At 37.4% G+C, this 20,998-nt stretch overlaps 1 protein-coding gene across 3 annotated transcripts in view; it reads right to left on the reverse strand.

Moving 5' to 3' along the window:
* Nucleotides 1–20,998, reverse strand: part of LOC119149897 (WD repeat containing planar cell polarity effector) — a 154,683-nt gene that overhangs the window by 84,709 nt on the left and 48,976 nt on the right. For all 3 annotated transcript variants that reach the window (XM_037391769.1, XM_037391771.1, XM_037391772.1), the window contains 7 exons: nucleotides 19,178–19,262; nucleotides 17,451–17,498; nucleotides 16,478–16,528; nucleotides 13,957–14,027; nucleotides 13,647–13,706; nucleotides 4,357–4,471; nucleotides 601–734 (listed from right to left, as the gene is read on the reverse strand). In XM_037391769.1, coding sequence (XP_037247666.1) covers nucleotides 601–734; nucleotides 4,357–4,471; nucleotides 13,647–13,706; nucleotides 13,957–14,027; nucleotides 16,478–16,528; nucleotides 17,451–17,498; nucleotides 19,178–19,238 — 540 coding nt within the window. In that variant the 5' untranslated portion in view covers nucleotides 19,239–19,262. The remainder of the gene's footprint in view (nucleotides 1–600; nucleotides 735–4,356; nucleotides 4,472–13,646; nucleotides 13,707–13,956; nucleotides 14,028–16,477; nucleotides 16,529–17,450; nucleotides 17,499–19,177; nucleotides 19,263–20,998) is intronic.

Genomic DNA, 20,998 nt, shown 5'->3' on the forward strand with positions numbered 1-20,998 from the left:
TATATCTTGGGTCCTAGCTCAGTGGCTTAATTGCAAAACCAACCGTCCCAACAATACAATTACTGTAATTACTACAGGGAAAGTTAAGATTTCTGCGAAGAATTACAACAGTCTTGTGCCTCGGACAGATGACTGAGTTCACGTGTATCAGCTGAGCCATAGTAATTGACCATGTGTGCGTTTTTAGCCCACAGCAGACAAGAGGTAAAACACATTACCTTAAATCTTTTACACTGAGGTTTACCATTACAGATTTTGCTTCATGCTTGTTAGATGCTGAGAATGTGCAAAGGGTCAGTTACTGCTGCTCAACAGACACAAGGTAATCTGTTAAGCAGGGGTAACTCAACTGTGTGTCTGAGCCCTGAACCTAAATACAGTAGAAAATTGGATCCCTCTTGGCACAGTATTCTAACTCATTAACTCAGAATGCCATGTAATTTTTTTTGACTTTTCAATAACTGCCAGTTTTAGAATTTGAGCTGTTCTGGTCAGTTATATAAAGGTTTGCAATTTATACTGCTATATACTATCAATGAGTACCTGTGATTCATAACGTAAAGTTACTACGGTATTTACAGTCACCACTGACAGCTATACCTTGAAGTCCAAACAAGAGAGTTTTTCCAGTCTTTTGTTTACATTGGGAGAATCTATCTTCTTTGTAAACTGAATAAAGCAGAGTTGGTTATGGTTCTCAAACGACAAGATGATGAAATTGTCTGCAAGAACAGCTGAAAAACAAATAAGAATTGTCACCACTGTAATACCTGTTTCTAGTAACAAAACAAATTACTGAACCCTCCTCCGAGACATTGGAAGAAGCAATTTTTTCAAGACAGTGTCTTAAATATTACACTGAAGCCTCTGTAATCTCCTAAAAAACATCAGTGCGTCATCCTGCCAGGACCTTCTTGGAAATGAGAAATAAAGCCTAGGGAGTACTCCGATGACATAAACCTGAATAAATTATCTCATATCAAGTTACCCCTACATTCAAATATATGTTTTATGCCCTTCCACATTAATTTTCATATCAGTTCAGCATTCATTTTTTTCTTATGGTAGCATCCACCAGTATTTCAGAAATGCACCTAATACAGCACAGCCTGCGTTAAGGATGATAAATGCAAATTAGTACTGGAGGTGTATTTGGTATTTTGATACTGTAAGGTTCTGGGTGCTGCTGCAGACATCAAGGAGGCTGTTACATACAGGATTATGCTTTAGAGGGGTTATGGATTTGTTGAAAGCTTCACATGGGGGTACCCAAACAATAAAGTAACCAAGATGGAACCAAGAACTACCTTGGAGTCTGGAAAAGTGCAGCGGAATCCCTGCTGTTATCATAAAGGGGTGCTAGACCAAAATAGTTCAATATAAAAGTTATTAACTGATATGACAATAAAAAATAATTACACAAGAGTATCTAGAATTCTTCCCAAGTGCTACCCAGTTATTCAAGCGGTGGCCACATTTAAAGAGACATCTGACAATGAAGTGAGTCACCAGGGTTACTAGTACCAGATCACTGAAGAATTGTTAATGAGAATCGGGTTTAAATTAAAGCTAGCAAGCTGTTTTCAGAAAGTAAACTCAGAACACTCTGCTAAAAGGGACTGAGGGTAAAAAAACCAATGCAGAACCACCCTTGAAAAACAAAGAAAATGCATTTATGACTATTATCCTAGATTCTTAAATGTATTTTACATACTCTTAAGTAGACTGACAGTTTAAGTCTTACATATAAACATTGAAAACTGGCTACTCAGCTTTGCTTTGCTTTAGTCTGATTTATAACCAGTTGCATTTTCCAATAGTCATGTACTAGCACAGCTCTGAAGTACCTGGTATGCAAATGCTAAAGAGTAAAGTTTAAAGCCAAATAATTGCCTTTGAAATGTAACAATAACACTAGCTTTTGAAAGAAAAAAAAAAAAGAAATGGTGATAAAGTAGCTGACATGGTGAGTTTGAAACTATAACTGAGATCCTAAACACAGATGAACAGTCAAAGCCACTGAGTATGTACCCTCAATATGTGCACAGTTAAAATATTTTGATATCCTCACAGAATTCACATTACAGATGACCTGCAGCACACCTCAGATGCTTCTGAAATTTGTTTTGGCTGAAGGGAAGAAAGCAGGGTTCAAAGATCCCTGGGCAGGCGTGACTGTGACTAGTGGTGCCTTGATTTTCAGTACCCGTGGCTGTCCCGGGTAGGAGTGGAGATGCAATCAGCATGAAGGCAGCTGTGGGCACAGCTGGGCCAGTACAGAGAGAGGCCCATGTGCTGCAGAGCCAGGTTACCCCCAAAAGGCAAGCAGTCTCGTTCATGTTCTACGTACTAGTACCGCAAGACCTCAGTGCCACAAAATAATTTACAAAATGAGAAATACTGTTTTCCTTCAGGAAAGGATTTTTTCCCATAATTGCTAATTAAATTAGCTTTTAAATTTTGCCTATAAATAATAAAAATCAGTAGTAGAGACAGGAGGATTATAAATGCAATCTTAATTCTGTATTTTGTACACACAATCTGACCTTTACTCCAAGTGTTACGAGGACATGCTACTCTGAGAATTACAACATATCCTAAGTAATTTTGGCAGACTGTAATCCTTACCCATTTCTACATATACATGATTTTTAACCATAAGAACTATTATTTTTACATAGAATTTTTGCATTATCAAATTTATTTTGGCCAACTTCATGATCACAACCCTAATTCCAACCCAGATTTGGAAAGACATGCAATTATGTTGGATTAAAGTTAATTTATTCTACGACAACATTATGTTGTGGTTGTCACGTAAGGACAGTTCAGTACAAAAGTTTGCATTCTGAACACTATTTGCACAGGTAACAAAAATATTTTCTTTTGTTGATCATGAAAATAAAAACCATATTGCAATGACAGGTGTTGGGGTTTGCTTTTACTGAACAGAAGCAGTCCTGTTTCACCTTCAGACACGGGTATTGTCAAACATGGAGGTTTAAGAAATTCTTGAGAGTAAGGAAAAACTATTACGTAACATTATTTATAGCAGTTTGAATGGCATAACTGTAGGAAAACATATTTGTTGCTTTATTATTCCTTTAGTTGTAAGCTTTTTTAGTAAGTGGTATTTTTTTTAAAAAAATTTGTATTCCTACCACATATTAAGCCAATGTCAGGCAAGAGATGTACAATTTACTTATACATTTAATATTTATTAGTTTTTTTAAAAAAGACAGAGTTTTCTAAATAAGTTCTACAAACAACTTCAATCTGGTTATAAACTTAGCTTTCAGGCTTTCCTATTTTCTGTCACCTGGAAGTATGAAATCCTCTTTCTGGAAATGGCAGGAAAAGTTGAGATGGAACTAGTATTCCAGTAATTTAGGTGAAGGGCTAAAACAAAGGAGTCAAGACATTAAATGTGTTCTGTGCTGTGTCACTAGTTGGTAAAAAATGAAGTTACATTTTTAGAACAACAACTCTACTAACATAGTTACATTAATGTTAATTTTCAAGACTAAACTAAAACATACTGATAAGAAAAGGTCAGAGAGACACATTTTTGCAGGTTTCTTAAATAACCAGGCCAATATTCAACAGATGACTGGGTATGGAAGGAAATCAATTGCTAAAGACCAAAGCTAAATCTAGTATATCTTATTAAAAGGATGTAATTTGGGTGTACTTTTTAAGAGTTTGGAAGATAATGCACATGTAATTTGGCTCACACGAAAATTCCATATTCTTGATCATGCAGATGCCAAGATACCTGGCTGAGTTCTCAGTGGAGGTCTATAGAGACACAGTGGAAAAACTATAGTCATTTTCTAAAGCTGTTGAAAACAGGTACACTTTCAGAAGTTTTCTCTGCCTTAAACTAAAACTTTGTTTTGAACAGTGACTATTTAATAACAATAGTGAGATTCTGGAAATCTAGAAACTAAATCAGAACACCTCCACATAACTAATGTTATCCAGCCTTTATTAATAAGTTAATATTTTAATAATAATTTTCCCACATAATTTATCAGTTGGCTAATGTTTGGTTCTGTCCCATTCTCCAACCTATGAAGTAAAAATGACAAGTTCAAATGGCATGTTGACAGTGATTAAAATGTGTAAGAAACCGAATTTTAGAAACCCATTCAGTATTTGACAAGCCTGAAAACTTTGATGTTAAATATTATTCTTAAAGTGTTCTTAGTCCTGAGGGTTGTAACTATGGCATTACATGCAATTACTTGTTGTGTTTGCAAGTCCCCAATGGCAATAATTAGTCTACCTGTTGACATACTGTTTCTCTGCTCTATTGTTAATGTAGGCAATTGATTTGCACGTGGGTGTAATTACCATCACTGATGGTGTCGGAGATGAGCTTCCCCACCAGGGTCCTGTCAATCACCACCTTCTCCAGCTGTGGCCCAGAAAGGCTTAGGGACACCAATACACCTGAGTGAAAGAGGAGCTAAATCCAAAGAGCGAGAAAACAAGACATCAAGAATCATTAATAAAGTGAAACGTTTCAAGGTACGTATTAGCAGCTGTCCATTACATAGTAATCTAATTTTCAAAATTACAGAAAAGACTTATTATCGTTGATGCAAAGATGTCTTATAATGACTTTGAAAGCTTTTTCGATGAAAGAGAGACGTAATCCAACACTGAATTGTACGGGCACAAAAATTACAATTGCTGAACACTTGAAGAACATGCGTGCTAAGTTCTCAAATGTTGCATGAAACGTACTGAAATATTTCATTAAAAATGGAGATCATAATTCTGTCCTGAATGAGTAAAGGAATGATGCTGATCACCATCATCCATGGACCTGATTTTTTCTGTATAAAATAACTGCATAGCCTGCATTATATCAAAAAAAATATAAAGTTGGGCTTCACGTAAGTTTATATTATGATCATCACTGATTAAAACCAGCACCTTTTTGCTAACCTTGTTATTTCTGATCATTCATATATTGTTTAACTTAATAGCGCCCTACTACAGTCATAACTGTGGGCTCCTAATAAATCCATATACTCCTTGGCATAAGGTTATAGATGTCTCTCTTAGAAAGAAGGAATTTAAACCATTGGACAGAATATTCAGAGGCTTATTTCAGAGTTAACTGAATATTTCTGCCTAATTAATCTCAATTAAATGATACATATAATCTTGAAGACTAAGTCATAGTACTTATCAGCTCCTTCCGATGCTGTAACTTGTATGCGAGAATGCTCAGTGACGGGAGTTATGAAAACCAGTTCTTTTTGCATAATTAAACCATTAAACTTAGTAATTTTCTGAATGCAACTACTACGGCAAATAAATTCGGAAAATAAAGCCCATGAAGTTCCCTGCTCTGTTGTGATTGACCTCACTTTGTGAAGTTACTCCAGTAGCAGAAGTAAACGAAAAGCTTTATTAGAGCGATTACTTTTTTCTTAGCAACATGGTAAAAGATAGTTTGGGGTTTATAAAAAAAAAAAAATTATGACCATACTAATTAACTTATTGCCAAACTTGGGTTCTACAGAAACCCTGATGTAAAAACAGTGAAAAAAATCACTACTACGATTTTGATCTTCTCATGCAGCACTGAAAACAGAAATGTATTTCCATTCATCTTCCAGTGCCACCTCTGGTCCTGCAAGCTGCTGGACTAGGTGACCTCAGCATGTAAGTTAAAGAAGTTTCCAGCCAGCTCTCATTGCTGCTGCATGGCAGCAGTTCTGTAGGACCCACTCTGGCAGCTTGGCGTTCATCCCTCTCTCATCCATATACAAAAAAATACCATTAATTTTTCAGCAGAGGCTACACCAGCCTGAAAACTTGCTGAACAATCTTTTCTGCCAAAGGAATCCTCAGTGGAAAGACCATTGCAGGGAAGTACAGAGGGCTCACCAAAGGCCAGAAAGCTGGGACTCCAGCTCTTACTTCTACCTAACAGCAGATCTGTAAAGAAATCTCTGTGCTTTTAAAAAACTTACTATGGGAGAAATACTTGCTTTTGTAGCAGAATTTGGCAGAAAAATCCCTGTTTGTTTTATGCTAGAGCAAGACAAGCATGGTTGCATTATACTTTTTAGAACAACACACTGGTATATAAACACCAGGCGAGCTTGCTTGCAGTGAGATCTACTGGATCGTATAATAAATAAAATATATTATCACCACAGGGATGTAGTGATCTAATTGAGCTTGCCTCTTGTGCAATGCCCTGCTCCCAATAATTTAGCCATGAAAAAAACTTGGTTCTACATATTTTGCTATATTACTACTGCTCTGTGCTCTCTGCAGCAAAGAAAAGGACAAGCATATTTAAATAAATTATTTTCTTGCCCTGACTAGTATCTTTAATCAGCATTAATCCAATCTATCTTCCTATCAATTCACAATAGTTTAAAAATAGATTCTAGTGATGTCTGAAATAGAAACAAAAAATACCTGTGATGTGAGATGAATTTTTAAAGAACGATCATTCCTACCCTGCCAAAGTCTAGTCATGCATTTGGTTGATAAATATATATAGTCAATGTTTCAATACTGCCTGTCACGACAGATGTCCTTTCAGGTTCTGTCCTAGTAAAAATACTAGACACAGCTACACTCATGCAGCTTTTATTGCAATCTTTCAAAACTTTAATTTATCCTTATGTTGAAGTTAGATTAGATAAAGTCACAATTTATTTCCAACTTTATATTGTTAAGTCCAGCACGATTTGACTACGGTTAGCTATAATTATCCAGAGAACAATTTTCAACTGAAAACGTGAGGGTTGAAACCCAGAAGCTGACAAACTATGATGCAAGCAACAATCAAGGAAAATTTACATAAGTACCCTAGAAAGATCAGTTCTAAATTACTGAATGAATATCAGCCTGCCAGAGAAAACACCACAAATCCTTCAGTGTTTTGTGCCAACAAGAAAGCTGGTTCAGTCAGATAAATAAACTCTCCAGCTTGTGACTTCCACAACACCTTTGCTTGGGAGCTATGTTCTTCCCTCAGAAAATGTCACTGTACTGGTAGGTTGTCCCACGCTTCCTCTTCTTGCAGGGAGAGAGAAAAGCAAGCTGGAGTTAACCTGGGAGAAAAACCTAAGCGAATTATAAGTCTCTTTGTAGCCTCTACGTTTACCTGACAGAGTAAGGATATATACCACCCATCCAAGTAAAGAGGAGAGGCAAAACACAGGAAAAAATGTGTTTTGATTTGTAGGTGGTCAACGATCTTGGAATAACTGCATTACGGAATGAGGCCACATGGTTGTCATTCTGCTGACATCTAGTACATCCATCCACCATGCTGTACAGGGACACGCTTGCAGATTCTGGCTTCAGAGTAACAAATATGATTAGAGCTCTTTAACTCTTAAATGTTTCAGGTGTAAATTCACTTTATGCCTCTATGTTCATTTCCTGTGACCTAAGTCACACCTGTTACAGAAATAGAATAGAAATCTGTCACAATTGCTCCAGTGTATAATGACAACAAATTTATATAAATACAAAATATTGTGCGAATAGGTGTGCTTTGCTTTACATCTATAATAGTAGTCATTAAACCAATGCTATGTATTTTAAATATTGCACAGATCTCTATGCTACCAGTATGGCATGCCAGAATGACAGAAAGTAGGTAGTAGTATCATTTCCATGGCTTTTACTGTTTCTCCCATTGTGCTCCCTCCTCCTTTATTTTTACAGTAAAACTTTCTTTCCCATTATTCTCCACTGAAGTTTGAGATATTTGGCCAAAACTTAAAATTTTAATTTAACACATTTTTGCTGTAACTTAACTTTTTTGCTGTTACTTAACTAACTAATGTAACTTTTGCTGTGCTACACAGGTTTAAGTCACTCCCTCTAGGAACTTTAGAGAATCAATTTAAAAAGTAAATCAGAGGCCTTACACACTATGTGGCCATGTAAGGTCAGTATTTCTTCCTCCTGCCTTTAAAAATCTTTCGGATTAGAATGAGGGTGGGTTTTTTTAATAGTTCTTAAAAGTTTACCATGAAGTACAAGCAGGTATTTAAATAAAGCAGGGAAACGGCTGAGTCACCATCACTGGAGGTATTTAAAAGATGTGTCGATGCGGCGCTCAGGGACATGGTTCAGTGGTGGACTTGGCAGTGTGAGGCTAACAGTTGGACTCAATGATCTTAAGGGTCTTTTCCAATCTAAATGAGTCTATGCTTCTACAATTCTATATTGTCTTTCATCAAAAATATTCTAAAGATGTATGTGCTTGAACTGAAACTTCACGGTTTCAATTCCTTACTCACTGTGTAGTCTATGCAAAGACTGTTACATGATAATAAAGATTTAGATGTTGTTATATGTAAGCTTGCGTAGTTAAACTCATATTTTGGTGGATGGGAGCAGTCCAATCACAAGCACGCATGACTATAAAGGAAACGGGGAAGATTGCAAACTTGGCTTGAACACGGATACACAGTGATCCAGCTCCACAAAGTAGTGCTCAAGGGAACTGCCCATCATTGCTAAGGAATAAAAGCAAACATTAGAGGCATTATCTACACAAGGCACAAAGTCATTCCATCTAACAGATATCAAATTAGCAAAAGAAACTCTCAGTAATGAAACACATCACAAATTTTTCAGACTAAAGTACTGCAGTGTGAAAAATAGAAATCAGAAGAGTCATCTCCACAGCTTTAACAGTCTTGAGCTGTTCCGAAACAAAACACGAAAGCATGACTTCACACCTATTGGAAGAATAGGCGTAGCCTTTGTACTTGAATGTGGACCGAGTGAAATGTTTGGGCACCTGGTCAGTCTACATGCTGGGAAGGAAGGGCCACTTTATTTCTCTGTTACTAAGGAGCTGAATGTGAAGACTTTGATAGAAGGAATTATGTACTGAATGCCAAAAATGATTCTCCAATGAGCAGGAAAGACATAACAAAGAGCAGAGGATACCCAGGGGAAGACTTGGCCCTTCCCTTCCCCAATAGCAAAGTGCTCCCATATGTATTTGAGTTACTTTTTTGTTTAACTTACTACTTAGGCAAAGGACTTAAGTACAGGCTCACAAGTTATGGACTTCAGTAGAACTTAAGCATGTACTTAAGTGGATTCCTTTATCCTCGGAAGCCTTGGCCCTTGACTCCTCATTCATGCAGCTTAGCTGCTTATCAGCCCTTCTACCTACTAAGATACTTGCAGAGCAAAGCCAGGATTTGCTTCTATCTGATTAAAATTGGAAGAGAAGGAAAATATGCCTGTAAAAAATATCGCTGCAAACTGTTTTCCCTTCCAGAGCCCAACCGACAAAGGAATATGCAAAAGGAGAAGAGAATTGCAAAGCATTTCTTGTTCAAGCAGGTTCCCAGGGGTTTTCCCCACCTCTTCATTCCAGATTGCTTTCTTAGCCACCCTACTGTAATTACTCTGTTGCATGCCTTATTACAGATGAAATTATTGTTGTTACATGTTACTGTTTCACAATAATCAATGCATTTGTACTTCTAGCTCCAAATCTCTAAAACCACACAACACATTAATGGTTGTGATCAAAAGCAACCAAAAGAATTTAATATGAGAGCAGGGTTCCTCTTAGTAACTGGTGATGGGTACTAGCTTCTCATGTATTTGAGCCAGAATGTCTTGATTTTGATATCAGATGTGCTACTGTATGTCACCACATATCTTGCTACATCAGTTTACTTATGGGCATTGCAGCTGATATAACATGCCATGTCAGCAAATATTGCTGTATATCTCCATTCAGAATCCAGTTCTAAATATGTCAATGATGGTAACACAAAAACCACTCATACACATATGTAAATTGCAACACAATCAAACTACATCAACTCCAAGTAATTTAGCAAAGAATATATAAATCTTTTTCATTAGCAGGTAACAGATATGATTCACAGCTTGTGCTTGGCTTTTATACAATAAAATAATTCAGCATTGGCATGTGTTTAATTCTACATAGTAATGCAAATGTAAAACTAGAAACAGTTGGAAATCAAATGTTTTGGCTAGATCTCATTAAGTTTTACTACCTTATATTGTAAAACCAAACCTGAACCAATGGCATCATTTCATGGGACTGATTTCACGATTCTGTGGTAAAACTTAAAAGCATTCCAAAGAATCAGAGAAGGACACCAAGAGGAAGGGAAGCAGCCAGAGCTGAGCTGAGTAAATGCAACAATACTGATAAAATTAATTCCTTAGGTTATTACTCCTCGGCAGGGGAAGCCAAGGAGTAAATTGTTTATTTAATTATAAACAGTACAGTGGCATCTTATTGTAAAGACTACTTGTCTTTTTTTCTGTCGCCCTTCTTTTATGGTCTGTTTATTTTCCTTTGACATCAACTAACTGAGGATTACAGGATTACTTCAGCAACTCATCACAGGTCATCAAAGCTGGGGTTCAGAAGTACCACACACAAACGGTGAGCATTCACATCCTACTGCAGTAAGGAGGAACAGAGCTGAAGAAAAGACCCCAGTCCTTCAGGGCTCAACTAAGCTCTTCTAAATAGGAGAGCAAACTCCTTGACAAAAATCCCTGTACAGTCTAGGTTACGTTTACATGAAATGGCACATCATCTGTTTCAGAAGCTCTAAGCAGTACTAGAATGTATACTTTGAAGAGCAAAAATAAAGGTCAGTGGATGCTTTTTGGTAATGGACAAGGAAGTAAACATGAAACTTCTAATGCACTGATTATATAAAAGAAGTAAGAGGAGAAATTTTGATGCATAAAATGAAACATCAAGACAGGTAGAAAGCTGGGCCAGTGTTACAGTAGTTCTAGGCAAACTCATACAGAAGAGCCAATTCTGAGAAATACATTCATACAATGGACAAGGTAATCCACATGCAAACTAACTAGATTTTTCATTGAGGCATACGCATGAAGTCTAATTGGTCATTTGCACAGAAACGGTTAACACGATAGCATACTTATTTTTAGCACATGCATGCTTACATTTATAGCCCCCAACTTTTGCTTGTGGGCTAGTTAGAAGGTGGAGGTGCTGGAGGAAGCAGTGAGGGATTAGGAATGGTGATGTTTAGGTTCCAGAAAGCACACTGGCAGCAGTCTTACGCTTGGTTTTTCACAAAATCTGAGGGAAATCATACTACTATTTTAAAATATAGTCTTGTTTTCATTGTATCACCTTTCAGATTTTTTTCCATTTGTTCTGCTGTGCTAAAGGTACAACAACCATTAAGTTTTTGGATAGCACATTGTTATTACAAAACAAAGGGAACTCTTCCTTGTTCAGCTGAAGATACAGCAGATTCAAACACATAGAACATTTATTGAAAAATGTGATGGCTCTTGAGTTAAATATTTTAATTTCTGTGAATTCATTTATTTGATATTGTATTGCTGCTAAAAACCAAAGAGCTAAAACCCCCACCCTATAATTAAACCATAAACTCAGATTTAGGCCAAATCACTGAAAATTAGGACAGTCAGGATAGTTCACCGCATGCTCTCCATGCTGTTTGTCTGACTTGTTGCTTCCATTACACTTGAAAGTTAATGCAAACATGGACTTTTCTTTTTCCACTAGCAGCTGCTCTGGTATCCATCCAAAATAGCATGTGAATACACTAGCGCTATGACATAGATTGCACCATTATGTGATAAGGACTTTCTGCTGAAACAGTTAATTAGTCTCCTATTAGAACTAAAAAAAATAAAGGTACATCTTTTCCAGAAGCTTCAGAACGATTGTATCAAAATAGGGAGAGTCCAGATAGCTCTGCAAAATGCTCCAAGACAGATGAGCAGCAGGAAAAAAAACAGCTTGACATAAAACTTGATAGAAGACAGCTTTTCTCTTCTAGGCTCTCCCAAATTATTCGTTTTTTCCTGTTTTATTTTCATTTGTTGGAGAGGTTATATTTTCAGGAAGACAGAAAGTAGAATAACACAATTGTTTTGGCAGAACATTCTAAACCCAGTTGGAGTCTTCAATTATCAGCCATTATTATATTAAAAGAAACATTTTGTTTTGTGATTGAGAAACTAAAAGCAGAATTTAAGGACAGAGAAATGACTATGATTCTTATCTATAATTTTAACTCTGACTATTTCATAAGCTTACTGTCACTTAAACTCTGGCTATACAAACCATCTAAAAATCCCTAAAAAAATACTCAATTTACCAAGCTACCCCTTTACATGAGTCAATCCAATATAGAGCCAGTCCCGATATACTAAGATAAAAACATCCATCACTTTTCTTTCCCATCTTGTACAAGAAATAGGTAAAATTGTATTTGTCTCCTTTTTGTTTATGTAAACCTGAAACTACTCAGAGGATGCTAAGTTAAAAAAAAAAAAAAAGTTTTATACTGAATGCAGATAGATGAGAGGGGAAGGAAAATGACCGAGGGAGAATGGACAGGGAGCGCAAATGAAGAGACAGCAAACTGGGAAGCAGATGAATACACTCATGGCTAATTGACTCAGTATTTCTTAACCAAATTCCATTCCTAATCAGAACAATACTAACTAAAAAATTAGTCACCTAAATTAGCATGCAATTAATATTTAAATCAGTTCTAGCAGATTAACATTCACAGATATATAATACATAATCTGTCCGCAAATTATATACATTTACTAGCGATAAGATCTGATAGGCAAGTGTAGCTTAGACAATAATATCTTTATTATTGATACAAAAAGACTATATGCTATTTGGTATGTCAGGTATTCAAACATTTTGCTATTCTTAAAGACATTTCTGGAATTTCAGCTGTATAATGTTCAAATAGTTAATATTCATCCTGCTGACACACATTTGGAACTACTTGAAATAGAAGAAAAAAAACTATGAATGTGAAAAAGCATAAAAGTTAAAATACGACATTTCTTTTTAGAAACAGTATTAGTAATATTTACAAGTATTCCCCATGCCAAAGCAGTTTCAAATATGATGCACACTTCCTCATGAACAATGAAGACTGCAGAAACTTAACAAAATACGTACGTTTTTCAGAATAAGTTCATCATTAAGGAGCTAAAGCGTGTGTCACGTTCAGATCTCCCACATACTCTACTGTTCTGTGTTAATGAGGGTGTGCAAAGCTGTTTGTTGATACACTATGTGGAACTTATAAAGATAGAGAACATAGCTACATGTGTGCCACATGTCACAATATCTTTTGTTCCATAACTTGATTAATGGTCTAGCTGGTTTAGAGTTATAGCTTCCCTCCTATTACACAAGCTCGAAGTAAAAAGATTTGTGACAGACATGTAGATAGTTTCAGATATAAAAATGTAATATAACATAGATTCCAGACCTGTCTATACATTCTAACTGCTCCCTTAGTGTGCTATTTTGAGGTACAGGATGCTTTCAGTTTCCCCAAATAATAATAATCTCACAGAATCAGGGCACTTTAATGTAATTTTTCTTGTTGATAAAAACCAGATTTTTGTTTCGTAGCATCTACTTCAGGCTAGAAATTTAAATAAACACAATCTAAGTCATAAGAGCCCATACATTAAAAAACCACACAATTATTTTCTGTGTTAGTTAACATTTTAACAGTAATGTATGAATCACTGAATAGCTTTTTGACTCCACTGACTGAACACTGTGAGAGCTTGTCAAAACATTTTACCTGACAGATATGTTTGTTCTTCCATCTGCCCAGCACACATTGACTGTTTTGCATTAAGTCCTAAAGGACAACAGAAAACAGAAAGTGGAGTTGGCAGTACACATTGTCACTACCAGTTAACATACTTCTGATTTTCAACTTTATAGATGAAGCATGCCACACAAAGATGCAGCTGTTTTAGAACAGCCCGCCACACAAAAGCACATTTATCATCACAGGCAGAGTTGGACCTTTATGAAAATTAAAGCTGTTGAAAGGGGTTTGAAAACCGGATTATATGTTCCTGTACTTGAAACTTTCTGAAACATACCTCTACCTCCTTGAGTGTATCTCGCAGTTTGTCTGGTCGCTTGTTTTTCAGTATCCAAGGGTAATCTCGAGCTGGCAAATAAAAGTTTAAAAAAAAAAAAAAAAAAAGAAGATAGCGAAATGTGTATATGTAGGTGACAGTATTACACATACATATAATTATATATAATAATAAAAAAAGTTATTCAAGTTGACCTTCCTTTTCTGTGGAAACACAAACCTAAGATTTCTAGGAGTTACCATAAACATACAACTTGCCTGTAATTGGAAGGAAATGGCCATGATTTCTATCACTTTCTGGTATCAAAGAATATCCTTTTGAAAGGCTCTGTCATAGGAACAGTTAGCATGTTATAGCCACACTGACCATGACTTCACCATGGCAATTGTGTACAAAGCTCTCAGGATGTAGTATCTCACCCAGCTGCTAAGCACTTGCTGTGAGAAAGCATCTCACATTTGGTATGTTAACTCAGATTCAAGTTATCAACTCCTAAACAGATAAATACCATTCTTTTGAACTAGCATTTCATTGCCTAATTTAAAAAAAAAACAGGCACTAACATGTCTACAAAATATATATGTACAATAGAGGTATTAACAGGTAACTGTGAACACCGTAACTTCTATTACGAAGTATAGTTATTTATAGGATTTCTTCTTGAAAATTTGGTCTGAAAAATCTGCCAAGTCAAGCAAACAAGAAAGTGCACGACTGCTACAGTCCTTTAACAAATTTATTAATGCTCAGCAAACTATTGTGAAAATTCTGGCCTAATACATTCATCCTGAAACCAGGAGGCAAAGCTTCCCCTGGAGTTGCTAGAAATTGGTTTGTTTCATGGCTGAGAATCAGGCTCTAATAACTTGTGAAATTTCATCATTTAAAAGTGAGCAGTTTTCCGCTCATAAGTATACAAAAAGCATGAGAAAACTAGAACACATTGTCTTTTTAAAATCTAGCCTATCTGAAGGAAAACTGATGAAAAGTTTTGAGCTCCAAGCTGTCAGTTTGTATGCCAACTTCCAGCCTGAAGGACTGAACAGTTGTGTTTAAAACTCCCTGCAAAAAGTAACTTACAACAGAAGTGCTACAGAGTGAAAAAATGAAGGATTTCATATATCAACAGAAGAGCACACCAACATACAACTTCTTTGTGTTTTATTGGACTGAAGCCAGTGTTGGTGGAACTGTTAGGATAATATTAATTGGGCATGTTAAGATCACATTTTCAATAGGTGCCTTCCTAAATCCTGGAATATTTATCCACATACGTAAAATGGGAATTGCCTGTACAGATACCAAACTATCTATAGAAAGCAGCATCTGTGAATAAAGTAACCCAGTGCTCCACTTTAAGAAATGTGCCTAGGCCACCCCTGTATTTAAAGCAACAAGGTGCAGTAGCTTCTGTTCCTTTTGCATGTCACACGTATAAAAGATAACAGCCAAGGCTTCTGTATAACGGGGTTTGTCTGGGCCTGCTTCTCTTTTCACACAGGCAGCGCCTGTAAGATAATGCTACGAAGAGCACAAGGGATGTAAATCCATTATGCTCCTCCCTACTTATAACCCTTTCTCACCTCCCCACCTTTACAGAGCTGTATTGACTCTGACTGACACACAACTCTCCACAGCGGGTGTAGATTTACCACATGGCTGCACACACTTTTATACCCATATCCCCAGCGGGGCTTCCACCTGCTCCAAAAACACCTTATGGTCTTGCAAATAACTTACCCTTCCGGAACACATTTTGCCTTCAAAAACATGCACAACTCCACATGAATTTTCATTATAAGATAAAATGTTAAGGCAATTCTTACAGCATGCATGCTACTTTGTGAAGTCATCTACAAATCAATTAGATTTTTCAGAGTCATCATGTAATAATATTTGAGTATTAATGAATGCTCTGAGCAATAATAACTATGGAGAAGTTGTAAAACTTGAACTAAAGTTGTACTAATATAAAAGCCTTGAACCGCCATAATACTGCTCTGTGATAGCGTAAACTGAAATTGCTTTTAACCAGACAATGCAGGAACAGTGTAGATGTTTCAAAGGTAAAAGCATTCTCAGGTAGCTCACTATTAACTTAGAATTTTATTTTGGCTGAAAGTATCTTAGCTATAATTTTCAGTTTTGAGGCAGCTGGTATTTCAGTTCAAGAGTCGATCGGGAAAATGTTTATTGCTCATCTACTGAGCAAGTTTCACAAGGAAAAATCTGGCTTATTCTTTGTGATTCCTCTTGACAATGGATTGCAGAAGCAATACACACTACCATGCTCAGTGACAAAAACACAAAACAACAGAGTGCAAATACACCAGGAAGGAATAATTACAACTTTTCAATTATTTTGTGCTGTGTAGTTCTGTGACTGTCTGTCTTAAATGGCATGTGCAGAAAGTTACGTTTGAAGCAGTCTGAGATTACTTGAATGATTTTCCAAGGGCGTCACCAACCCAAATTAATAGCCTGGTTTTACTGCAACAAGAAACTCAGAAAATGTCCTTACATTCTGCTAGATTTTCCTCCTCTTCTAAGTAACAATGCTTCATCTGCGATGCTAAAGGAAAGAAAGGATGAAAAGATGAATGATAATCCTTACAACTGCTGTCAGCAAATATTAATATTAGAGAGAAGATTCATACAGTATGATAAAACATAGAAATTGACAAAAAAATTAAGACAGCCCCGATGTTTTCACCTCGTGAGGCAGATATCTTAAATTTGCAGTGAAAGAAAGGCTCATGTAGCCCAGCAGGTGGGCGGCGTTGCTGAGCCCCCGATCTCATCGCGAGCGGCAACCGACCCCGGCAGAGCGCGGAGCTGGGCCGTCAGCAGCGCCCCCACCGCGGGGCGCAGCCCGGGGACGCCTGCCCAGCCCCGCGCTAGGCGGGCCGCAAGCAGCCAGCAACTCCAGCCAACGGGCCTCCTGGCCCATCGCGAAACTTCCAGGATTAACAGGATTAATCAGATAAAGAAAATTGATCGCTCGGTCTGAAATGGCCATGGCAGAGCCCGGGCGGGGTGCGGAGGCCGGGCCGGCGCTCCCGCGCGCTCCCGCTGCCCCCTGCTGGGCTCCCGCACACACCGGGCGGCGGGGCTGGCCGCCCCCCGGCACACCGCCCCCCCCTCCGCGCACACACCCCCCCCCGCACACCGCCCCCGGCCAGCCGGCAGCAGGTGCAGGGGCTGAAGCGACGATAAAGCATAAGAATTTAGTGTGTAAAATCCCACCGCAGTTTCTAACGACATAAAGGTTGTTTTTATGTAACTACTTTTCCAATTTTTTTCTTCTGTGGAATAAAACTTTTGAAAAGACTCTGACATAACTTGGAAAGATAATCTTTCTGGGCTATTTACAGAAAAAGAGGCATATATTTACAAGAAACTCGAAGTTGCATTTTTCAGTGCAAAGCAGCTGGCATCAAACACTGAACATTTGGAAGTTCTGTTTAGTTTTAGTTATGGTTACTTTATTTTACCTGGTTCTTTCTTGTCATGGTACTGGTGGATCCCAATATCTTCTTCATCTATATAATTGAATGTAAATATATTTAATTATACACTAGAAACAAAACACAACTTAGCAAGCAAAGTTCAGCATCTCAGTTTCTGCTAGCTGGAGCAGAGCATTAGGTGTTAAAACACAAGCGACAGGGGAAAAACTAGAGTGTACAGCCTGAATGCCAGCAGGAACTCCAGGAACCAGCAAGGAAGGGCTGAAGGAGAATGCGGCAGGTCCTTAGGTTGATTTGGAGCTGTCATTTCTTTCACATACACTTTGATTCTCTTCCAGCTGCCAACATGCAAAAGTATTTTTACCACCTTCCTAATTAGCATCGTATGTGTTCTTTTACAAGAAAAGGTTAGGATCATATACTTTTCAAAAGTATACCTTAAAATAATTTAAATTTTTTTTTGATGAGACAACAGGATTTTTTTTTAAGATTTGTGAACTCATAAAGCTGCCCTCCCAAAGGACCCAATCTCCTTAACCTGGAGGGATTATTGCCTACTATTGGAATGTTTCAGCCACACTGGGACTGCAAGCCGCACCAGCCAGCACCTGATGGGGCCAACTGGTAAATACTTAGTGTGCCATGGCAAGCTCCACCAAGTAGATCTAAGTACGGCCTTAAGTTGCACTGTTTTAAAACTATTAGTTTGACACCGCATCTGTCTTCTTCTAAATTCAGACAGGGATATACCACGGGGAGGAATTCCTTACATGGAGGAACGCAGGAAGGCACTGCGATGGCAGGCCGCTTCTAAAACGAGAGAGCAGTCCTCCCTTCTGCCTCAGAGTTTTAGAATGAGGTTTGTAGGCAATGCACAAATGGACAGAGAGGAAGCAAGAAGGTCAAAGGCAGAAAATAGGCACAGTAGGCCACAGAACACCTTTAATTACAATAAATCACAACTATGTGTTTCTTTAAACCATCAGACTTTTCTATGAAAGTTTTTTATATTATTGTTGCTACAGAACAGTTCTTAGACAAAGATGGGATGCCAAAACATATTGAGTCAATGCTTCAATAGTAACATTCAATTGAATATTCATTCATATTCAACTGGATTGCTAATAATATTGAAACTAATATATCAACAAAAGTATTGTACACTACAATTAGCATGAAGCATCATAAATAATATTTTGATATGGTCTACTTATAAACCACTGGGGTTTTTTTAGTATTACATTCTAGCAATAGCAAGGCAAGATGAATGAAGGTAATTTCTACATGGCTAGTAATTAGTCACTTGTCTCCTGGAACAATCAATTAATAAGATAAATATATCCTTGTAAGTATAAAATTTCAAGTAATCATGCAAAATACCCAGAACATACAGTAATTTTTCATTTTCATGCTAAGTACAAATCACAATGCCTCTGCAAATCACTTGACTGTAGATCTTCATTCAACCAAACTAGTCATTAAACTGAAGCTTACAGTCAAGTAGGGCACAGCTTCCTAAAAAGGAAAATGCATCCAATTAAATATAATCTTAACATTTTTACTTGAAAGGATGCTCCAGTTCTATGATAAGATAAGCAAAGAAGCTGACCAAGTTCAAACATCGTATTGCTGCCTAATTTTCTTTCTCCTAAGTATAAAAAACACTTCATTTGAATATTCAGATTCTTTTGTCGGTTGAATATTCATCAACAAGCTTTGCTGTTTTGTTTTAGGAGCAGGTAACAGCTCACCTCTAATATGTAAGTTAGTCTTCAAAGACCACAGAAACATCTCAGTCAGGCAGAAAGACATCTGGTGGCAAATGGACCCTTAGCACTATCAAAAGGAGAGAAACTGCATAAGCAAATTAATTACCCTGTATCACCAGTGAAACTGCAAGTATTTCGGAAACTAGAGTGTTAGGAGAACCTAGCACCAATGACATTTTGTTACATATAAGCTGTAGGTTTTGATCACAATAAAATGAATAATGCATGGGAAAGAACAGGATAAGAAATGTATATATGTCTCTATATACACCACATATAGAGACAAATCAATTTGTTTAAATTTACAGCTGCTCTCACTAAAGTAAGTAACTTTGTGCTTGATGCTTCTCACATACACCTTATAATCTATTTTTACTGTATAGTTATTACCTTGACACATGCAAAGATGAAGCTCCTACTTAAAGACCTGGCTCAGATAGAAGAATTTGACTTTCAGGACAAATTTTTAAAACAGTATCCCCTGGGCAGTGCCAATATAGTCAAGAAACAGCTTTGAACGCATGATACTTGCAGACGTTACTTATAGTGCTAAATATAAAAAATGATGTCTTTCTAAATAAAAAAGAGCACTTATATTAAATCAATTTAAATTGACAGAACAACAGATGTGAAGCATATAAAACACATGAATTGAAATATGTATGTTGACTACAGTTATGAACTGTTTGCTGTGGTTTTTGAACAATCCCTCTGAATATTCCTGCTAGAGGATGTGTCCTATGTCCAAGGACCATTGGGAATCTTCTGCGACACAGTAACCAACAGACTTTGCTGAATGATTTCCTGCCCTGCCAGTAGTTGTAAGTGGGCCATCAGACTAACTACTTTCACTTCTTTCACTAAACCCAAGAATCCACTGAAAGCTGGACTGCGAAGGGGAGTTTACACAAATGCAGCACACTTAAGAACCACAGTTGGTATGGCACTGGAACTTTTCTTCTTTTTTTGAAGCAGACTCTTCATTTCCTTTCCATTAGTGCCATCTAGATAATGAATCAATTACAAGATGATTGCAGAATTCCTATCACATCGAATATCAGATATTTACATCAAGAGTGCTGTGATGAAAAATACGTGCCAGAACCTCAGGTAGCATCAAGGAAGCTATCGTAGTCCCAGCAGAGCTATGAGACCTTGAGGTATTATCACTCAAACTAATATGTATGTTTTGATGCATTGCTTAATCCACTGAAATAGCACCAGGTGGAAATAGCATTTTCTTTACACTGATCCCCAAAAGTACAAAGTCTTTCTGACTTATGAAATCCCATAGTTCTATCAAAAAAAAAAAAAAAGGCAAAAAAATAAAGGCTCACAACATACATCTAGCGAATGAAATCTTGGGCGAGAATGAGATTTGGAAAATAAATGCAAAGAGATGAGCAGCATGGTGGTCTGTTTGACAGACATTTGATATAAACATGGACGAGGGCAGCCCCTCATTTTCTGTGTGGACTACAGCAGAAGGAGATGGTACATTATAATTTTCTTACTTGTTTTCTCATTTTTTTACTTTCTTGCTAGAAGTGCAATGGAACTTGCATTCCCCAAGGCCCACAGAGCCTAGATTAGGATCTCCCGCTAACGGGAAGTCATCAAATGGAGTGAACTTCTCACAGTCCTATCGTGGGCTGGCTAAAGAAGGGATGGGCAGATGAGCTGTTGGCTGGAGAGCAGGCACGCCTGCCCAGAAGACCCGGCCTGATGAGGTGGTGCTGGCTGGATGCCAGCTGCCCACCATCCTCAGCAGGATAGAGGAGAGGACACACAATGAAAGGCTCC

Source organism: Falco rusticolus, chromosome 6 (assembly GCF_015220075.1).
Source record: "Falco rusticolus isolate bFalRus1 chromosome 6, bFalRus1.pri, whole genome shotgun sequence".
In the NCBI taxonomy this organism is placed as follows: Eukaryota; Metazoa; Chordata; class Aves; order Falconiformes; family Falconidae; genus Falco; species Falco rusticolus.